Source organism: Priapulus caudatus, unplaced genomic scaffold, assembly GCF_000485595.1.
Source record: "Priapulus caudatus unplaced genomic scaffold, Priapulus_caudatus-5.0.1 Scaffold906, whole genome shotgun sequence".
In the NCBI taxonomy this organism is placed as follows: Eukaryota; Metazoa; Priapulida; class Priapulimorpha; order Priapulimorphida; family Priapulidae; genus Priapulus; species Priapulus caudatus.
Genome location: NW_014577967.1, coordinates 49,198 through 58,340, shown reverse-complemented (window position 1 = coordinate 58,340; position 9,143 = coordinate 49,198). Strand labels below are relative to the sequence as shown.

The window sequence follows — 9,143 nt, the reverse complement described above, 5'->3', positions numbered from 1 at the left end:
TAGGTGCAACCATTCGTTTACTATCGTCATGATCCGTGCACAGTGTTCATTAATTACATGCACAGGACACGCACCGACAATAAAAAAATGAGCAATATTCGGAAACAGAGTTATGCAAAAACTAAATACGTGTGCGGAATGTATCTGTTAATCACTTTATTTCATATTCGACAGACTGGCTTAGAGTCACTTCATACTTCACCGAGACAAACAAATGCAGTGCTGAAACCTTCATGGAATTACACCTACCGTATCCAATATCGGTGCAAACGAACTAAAAAAATTTAAATAAAACAAAGCCTTTTCCACATCAGGTGGCGCCACTTATCACGAAACTGGAGCTTCACAGAACACACTTGGCTGCTCTTTTTTTTAGTGTCACGAAGATCAACTATCCGGAAAGATCGAAATGCAATCGTAGAAAAATAAGATTCAGATTATCGTACCACGTTTTCCAGAGTGACGAATACAAAGGCACAACGATCAAACCGATGCACATATACTAATATACAAAACGAACACACTAACACTCTAGAACATGGTTACAAAAAAACTACAAGTACGATTGTCTCCCTACTTACCTACTTTCAATGGTATATTTCTCAACTATCTATTGAGCGGAATGCAACTCGACTCATGACTGGTATATTACTTGACTATATTTCACAGTTGAAAGGCGATTGCTTCTGTTCGATAGACGTTTCGTCTGCACGCAATTCTCAAACTCGCACACAGAATACGCCAACTAGATAAAAGTTGAGCAATCTTGCCTCCGACGCGACACGCATTCACTCACACACATAACTATAACCACTCACGCATACATACACTCGCATCACAGCTGCCACCTACTGGGCAAAATATCAAACTAGGAGTTTTACTCGGTTGTCAATACTGGGTCATACCACCCTGAGGACTTGCAACATTCGCAACAAACGAAACAACCGGGCTCGACAGTTGGGGAGGGGTTTATCTGTCGACACACCTCATCAATCGTTACGGACCCTCCCCAAGATCAAAACAGGAATTCGCCGCATGTCGGCCTGGCGACAAGCGCACCCGGCGATGGTCGCCAAGACAACAGGCGCACCTGGCGATAGTCGTCATGGCGACCCATCCGGGATTACAGTACAGAGATGGGAGTGACTCGTGATGATCGCCTCTCGCGATGGCTAGCGACAATTGACACAGCAATGGCCGCCTTCCCTAGTGACTGTCACGGCGCAGCACAGCACAACGGGCTCCACTAGCAACCGTTGTTGTGGCGACAGTTGCTGTCGACTACAGCACGACGACAGCCACTCCTAACAACGGTCGCCGCCAACTACAACACGACGACGACAGTCCCTCCTAGCGACGGTTGCCGCGGCGACGGTTGCCGCCACCGACTACAGCAGGATGACGGGCGGCGGCATGAGTCGCTCGATGTGAGCAGAGAGCGACTGTCGCTCGCGTCGCAGCGTGTGCGGGTTGACGCGGCGACGGTTGCCGCGGCGACGGCTACAGCAGGATGACGGGCGGCGGCATGAGTCGCTCGATGTGAGCAGAGAGCGACTGTCGCTCGCGTCGCAGCGTGTGCGGGTTGACGACGGTGACGTCGCGCTTCCAGTGTCGCGCGAGGCTCTCCACCTCCAGGAAACCGTTGTCACCGCTAACGATGACGAACGGGACGTTCGTGCAGACGACGCGGTCGATACGGCCCGCCTGCAACAACCCGACGCGCGCTCGTTAACTCATTAACTCGTTAGCTCATTAACTCATTAACTCGTTAGCCATTTAACACGTTAGCTCGTTAACTCGTTAGATCGTTGACGCGTTAGCTCGTTAACTGGGTAGCTCGTTAACTCGTTAGCTCAGATGCTCTGCGGGAGGCGACTGCAACGGGGGTATTTACACCGGACTAGAATTAAGAGGGGAATATTTCAGTTGTGGCGTTGATAGTTTTTGCTGGATACGTTCCAGTAGTTACTTAGTAGTAGTAGTAGTGTTGCTGTAGTTCTTATGATGTATGTAGAGTTACTATGCTTCTGGCAACGGCCCTTTCCGGAATTGAAAATATTACCCAGACCAAAATTCTTTTAGAAGACCGAGAATAAATTCCGTGCTGAACATGCAGCGAAATACACGAAAGTTGATCTATTGGCAAGTTAGATGGCGCTGCATGTCCTGGTTGTGCGCAGCCAGGTGGCGCCACGCGCTACTCACCGACGTGCAGATAGCGAAGTCCGCCGCGTCCTTCCTGTTGCTACATTTCTCGTGTAGCAGGAACATTCCGCTGTCCTTGTGAACCTCGAACATCGGAACGCTGAAACAACGAGAACATCTCAATAAAAGGTGACGGTTCACTGAAGCGGATGGGTCAATGAGAAGATAGGTCAAGGTTCGACAGATTCACAAAATCTCATTCATCAGCATTGCTTCCTTCTTACAGAACAACGAGAAGCTCCCTTCTTCAGTGTCCATCATAACTGCCGTCCCTACGCCTTCTGCTAAAAAAAAGCACTCGTTCGTAACCAAGTATTCTATAAACTAGGACACGTCGCAGGGACATATACCCCTGGCGTGACCTTCACACGTGCCCATAGTACGTTAGTTATTGACCCATAACTAGCGACAGTTAGTAACAGCTATGTAATGAACGTGAATGAACGAGAATGAGAAGAGAAAGTACAAGAGGTACTTAAGTGTGAATGTACAGGGATCATACCCATAGTCTGACATTTTCATAACTTTCACAGACCTTACAGAGCATCTAGAAGCACTCTTTCACATCACTACGCCTTCCACAACAAACGACACTTATTCGTAACTAGTATTTTATAAACTGGGATACTAACTAAGATAAGCCAAGGAGAAAGAAATCCCTGGTGATCTGCTCACGCACGATCTGCACAATCTGCTCGATCTGTCGTCTCCGCGAACTCACAGGGTGCGAAATTAACGGGAGTCCGGAGTCAAATACTCTCGGATTTACTGTCGGACTCCCTGATTTGACATATGCAGGAGTCCGTGTGACTCCCTGAAAATTCTGCCATACTAACTAGTTCGTTCAGAGCAGGGCCTCGCAGAATTACCATATTTTTTCAGGTAATGCCCAAAGAAAATTTGGCAGACCTGCAACTGCATGAATCTTAAAAATAAGCACATGCGTTATTGTTAATATCTTTTAAATTTAAACCTCAGACTGCGGACTCCCTCATTTTGCCGCAGACTCCCTCTTTTTGAGGGTAGAAAGATTCTTTTTCTTTTTCTTTTTCTTTTTCAAAGGCTCTTTTTCCGTTGGAATCCCGTTTAAAAAGTTAATTTCTACCCCTGAACTCACTCACTGTTTCGGCTCTCTCCAGATCTGGCCGCCGCCGAAAAACCCGTACACGAAGCACGTCGACGGCAGAGGACGGTCCAACGTGTGGAAGAATTTCGGCCAGTTGTCCAGGTCAACAAAAACAATCTGAAAACGACACGCAAACAAATATCAGAGGCGAACACAGACGGACACACGAGTTATCGCGCGCGCGCGCACAGGGGAGAGACATCAAGGAGAATACGCCACGCCTACAGTAGATAAGGGTTACTCTACAGAATACGGCCTCAAATACGGGTGCCCTCTTGTAGGGACACAAACCTAGGCACGTTAAAATCCCATGTTAAATTAAGATTCAAGTTGGCTTTACAATGGCGCACAGTCACTGCACTGCCCCATGTATATTCAACTAGATTATTATTATGTCTCGCTAAGGTAGACAGCTAGCGATGGACTAAGGTGAGACTTAGATAAGAGATTGGCACGCTAAACCATGCAAGATTGTCAAATGTCCACGCGGACGCGAATGTTCTTGTGTTCTCGCGCACCATCAGCACGTTGTCAAACTTGATGTCGTCCAGTGGGTCCTTGCGCTTGGCCGTGAAGCGCACTGATCGCTCGAGCCTCGACGTGAAGTCCATCGCGACGTTGATGTTCGGATTGAAGGTCACGACCTGCGGGCACGGACGGAGAATCGTTGAGCGACGTGAATGTAGGCCGGACTGCGGGGGTTAGGACGTATCGCGCGGGGGAAGAACTTGCGCGGGGGAAGAACGTGCGCGGGGGAGGAATGCGCGCGGGGGAGGAACGCGCGCGGGGGAGGAACGCGCGCGGGAGAAAAACTCGCGCGGGGGGAGACTTGTTGCCCCGTGTGCAACGATGTGTCACGTATTGAAGCCGGAATCTCAAATATAATCTCAATACCCATGCACCACGGTCTGTATTAGAAACGCAAGGCCCCCACGGCAATCCGGAAATGGTCTGCGTGACGCGCTTTTTCATCAGAGGGTTTTTATTCCCACTTTTCAATGACGACTTACAAGTGAAACAGAGAGGGACCTGCATACAACGCGGAATTCACAGAAAAGACTCAAAGACAAAAAAAAATCACAGCCGCGACGGCTTTACTGACGTGAACATTGTAAGCACAGCGTTTACACGAACGTAGCTCCATATGACAATAGCAACACTCGGGCTTGCAATAGTAATAAACACAAACAATACCCAGTTGAATAACACGCTGAATATCATTCGATTTTCGGGGGGGGGGGGAACCGCAAGTAAGGAAAACGACAAGTAGTCAGTGAGTAAAGAAGGACAAGTAGAGAGGGAAACGACAAGTAGTCAGTGAGTAAAGAAGGACAAGTAGGGAGGGAAACGACGGCAATCACCGTTAGCGAAATTCGAGCCGCGTGACAGCGGAACGCTCACCTGCTGCATGAGCGGTGGCGCCACCACTGCGGGCGGCGATCGGACAGGAGACTTTCGTAGAGACGACGACGACGGCGACGACGATGATGGCTGGATGACAGTGCGCAACGGTGCGGCAGCAAAGTCCGGCCCCCGCCGCTGCTCCAGCAGACGCCTGTACGGAGCGCGCGGCCTCCGTGGCATGCCGAGCGAAACGTGCTGCAGAAAGAAACGAGTTATCGAGTTATACATCAGTCAGCTCCGGTATCCTGCGTGAGAGGCTTAAGATTGAAGATCTGGAATCCACCCGTAGACGTAGGCGTCTGCGATGGTACGGCCAGGTACAGCGGAGCGGCTCATGGATAAACACAGGCACCAGCCTCCATGTCGATGGATGTCAAAGAAAAGGAAGACCCAGAAAGTCGTGGAAAGAGCTTGTTAAGGAGGATCTGAGAGTGTGGAACCTCACAGATGAGGACACCCTAGACAGGGTTAAGTGGAAGAATGTTCTAAGAACCACCACGCAACGTCCAACCTGCTAGCATGCGGAACGTGGATGTTAAACGGATATGATGATGATGATGATGATGATGATGATGATGATCTCACGCACACATCAATGAAGATACGAGATATGTCATGCTCGTGACAATGAAGACACAAGTTATACCTCATGCTCTTAATGATAGCGATACAAGTTATATTTCACATTTGTGATGGTGGAGAGATACAAGTTATATCCCATGCTTGTAACGACTAACATACAAGTTATATCCTATGCTTGTAACGACTAACATACAAGTTATATCCCACGCTTGTAATGACTGAGATACAAGTTATATTCCACGCTTGTAATGACTGAGATACAAGTTATATTCCACGCTTGTCACAACTGAGATACAAGTTATATTCCACGCTTGTAACGACTGAGATACAAGTTATATCCCACGCTTGTAACAACTGAGATACAAGTTATATTCCACGCTTGTAATGACTGAGATACAAGTTATATTCCACGCTTGTAACAACTGAGATACAAGTTATATTCCATGCTTGTAATGACTGAGAGTAGGGAGATCAACTTGGTATCTCAGATCGTTACAGCGGGAATATAACTTGTATCTCAGTCATTACAAGCGTGGAATATAACTTGGATCTCAAGTCATTACAAGCATGGGAGATAACTTGTATCTCAGTCATTACAAGCATGGGAGATAACTTTGTATCTCAGTCATCACAAGCGTGGGATATAATGTATCTCGTCGTTTCAAGCGTGGAATATAACTTGTATCTCAGTCGTTTCAAGCGTGGAATATAACTTGGATCTCAGTCATTACAAGCGTGGGAGATAACTTGTATCTCAGTCGTTACAAAGCGTGGAATATAACTTGTATGTTAGTCGTTTCAAGCGTGGAATATAACTTGTATCTCAGTCTTACAAGCGTGGGATATAACTTGTATGTTAGTCGTACAAGCATGAGATACACTTGTATCTCAGTCATTACAAGCGTGGAGATAACTTGATCTCAGTCGTTACAAGCATAGGAAATATAACTTGTATCTCAGTCATTACAAGCGTGGGATATAACTTGTATCTCAGTCGTTACAAGCGTGGGATATAACTTGTCTCAGTTGTTACAAGCATGGGATATAACTTGTATCTCAGTCGTTACAAGCGTGGGAGATAACTTGTATCTCAGTCGTTACAAGCGTGGAATATAACTTGGATCTCAGTCATTACAAGCGTGGAAATATAACTTGTAATGTTAGTCGTTTCAAAGCGTGGAATATAACTTGTATCTCAGTCGTTACCAAGCGTGGGATATAACTTGTATGTTAGTCGTTTCAACGTGGAGATATAACTTGTATCTCAGTCGTTACAGAGCGTGGGATATTAACTTGTATCTCAGTCATTACAAGCATGAGATAACTTGTATCTCAGTCGTTACAAGCGTGGGATATAACTTGTATCTCAGTTGTTACAAGCGTGGGAGATAACTTGTATCTTTCAGTCGTTACCAAGCATGATGATAACTTGTTATCTCAGTCATTACAGCGTGGGATATAACTTGTATCTGCAGTCGTTAACAAGCGTGGGAATATAACCTTGTATCTCAGTCGCTACAGCGTGGGAGATAACTTGGTCTCAGTCGTTACAAGCAGTGGGATATAACTTGAATCTCAGTCATTACAAGCGTGGGATATAACTTGTATCTCAGTCCGTTACAAGCGTGGATATAACTTGTATCTCAGTCGTTACAAGCATGGGAGATAACTTTGTATCTCAGTCATTACAAGCGTGGAATATAACTTGTATTCAGTCATTACAAGCATGGGGATATACTTGTATCTCAGTCATTACAAAGCGTGGAATTATAACTTGTATCTCAGTACATTACAAGCATGGAATATAACTTGTATCTCAGTCGCTAACAAGCGTGGGAGATAACTTGTATCTGCAGTCGTTACAAGGCGTGGGATATAACTTGTATCTCTCAGTTGTTAGCAAGCGTGGGAGATAACTTGTATCTCAGTCGTTACAAGCATGAGATACTTTGTATCTCAGTCATTACAAGCGTGGGAGATAACTTGTATCTCAAGTTTTACACAAGCGTGGAGATAATTGTATCTCAGTTGTTACAAGCGTGGGATATAACTTGTATCTAGTCTTACAGAGCATGGAGATAACTTGTATCTCAGTCAGTTACAAGCGTGGGAGAATAACTTGTATCATTAGTCGTTACAAGCGTGGGATATAACTTGTATGCTCAGTCATTACAAGCGTGGGAGATAACTTGTAATCTTAAGTCGTTACAAAGTCATGGGATATTAATTGTCATCTATTGTTACAGAGTGTGGAATATAACTGTGATCTTATCGTTCACAAAGCGTGGGATATAACCTTGTATCTCAGTCGTTACAAGCGTGGGATATAACTTGTATCTCAGTCATTACAAGCGTGGAATATAACTTGTATCTCAGTCGTTACAGCTGGAATATAACTTGTATCTCAGTCATTACAGCGTGGATAATAACTTGTATCTAGCGGCTCAGTCTACAAGCGGGGAGATAACTATGGATTCTCAGTCATTACAGGCATGAGATAATAACTTGTATCTGCAAGTCGTGTACAAGCGGGGAGATAACTTGGATCTCAGTCATTACAAAGCATGAGATATAACTTGTATCTCAGTTGTTACAACGGGAATATAAACCTTGTACTTAATCTCAGTCGTTACAAGGTGCGAATATAACTTGTATCTCAGTCGCTCAAAGCGTGGAATATAACCTGTATCTCAGTGCATTACAGAAGCATGGGAGATAACTTGATCTCAGTCATTACAGAGCATGCAAATATAACTTGTATCTCAGTCATTACAAGCATGGGAGATAACTTGGATCTCCAGTCATTACAAGCATGAAAGATATAACTTGTATTCTCAGTTGTTACAGAGCGTGAAATATAACTTGTATTCAGTCCATTACAAGGCATGAGATATACACTTGTATCTCAGTCGGTTACAAGCGTGGGAGATAACTTGATCTCAGGTCGGCTACAAAGCGTGGAATATAACCTGTATGCTCAGTCATTAGCAAGCATAGGGAGATAACTTGATCTCAGTCATTAACAAGCATGAGATATAACTTGTATCTCAGTTGTTACAAAGCGATGGAATATAAACTTGATTCTCCAGTCATTAGCAAGCATGGGATATAACTTGTATCTCAGTCATTACAAGCGTGGAATATAAGCTTGTATCTCAAGGCTCGTTTACACAGCCGTGGGATATAACTTGGATGCATCAGTCAATTACAGAGCGTGGAATATAACTTGTTATCTCCAGTATTACAAGCATGGAATAATAAAACTTGTATCTTCCAGTTTGTTACAAGCGTGAATTATAACTTGTATCTCAGTCCATTACAAGCGTGGAATATAACTTGTATCTTCAGTTGTTAAACAAAAGCGTGGATATATAACTTGTATTCAGTCGTTAAGCGGGAATATAACTTTGTTAATCTCAGTTGTGACAAGCCGTGGAATATAACTTGTATTACAGTCATTACAAGGCGTGGGAATATAACTTGTATCTCAGTCCATTACAAAGCGTGGGATATAACTTGTATGTTATGTCGTACAAGCAATAAGGATAATAAGCTTTGTATGTTAGTCGTTACAACATGGGATATAACTTGTATCTCTCCACCATCACATGAATGTGAAATATAAACTATGTATCGGCTATCAATTAAGAGGCAATGAGTATATAACTTAGTTGTCTATCATTGTCACGCCAGCAATGAACATATCTCGTATCTCATTGATGTGGTGCAGTGAGATCATCATCATCATCATCATTCATCATCATCATCTCCACCATATCCTCCGGTTTTAACATCACGTTCCGCGATGCAGTTAGCAGGTTGGACG

The 9,143-nt window shown here is 44.6% G+C and overlaps 1 protein-coding gene across 1 annotated transcript in view; it reads right to left on the bottom strand.

Annotated features, from left to right (window-relative positions):
* Positions 1–9,143, bottom strand: part of LOC106814335 — a 29,856-nt gene continuing 20,713 nt past the window's right edge. The window contains exons 6-11 of the mRNA XM_014818636.1: positions 4,733–4,930; positions 3,850–3,975; positions 3,327–3,448; positions 2,206–2,305; positions 1,582–1,704; positions 1–1,469 (exon numbers count right to left, since the gene is read on the bottom strand). Of these exons, the coding sequence (XP_014674122.1) occupies positions 1,389–1,469; positions 1,582–1,704; positions 2,206–2,305; positions 3,327–3,448; positions 3,850–3,975; positions 4,733–4,930 (750 nt within the window). The 3' untranslated portion in view covers positions 1–1,388. The remainder of the gene's footprint in view (positions 1,470–1,581; positions 1,705–2,205; positions 2,306–3,326; positions 3,449–3,849; positions 3,976–4,732; positions 4,931–9,143) is intronic.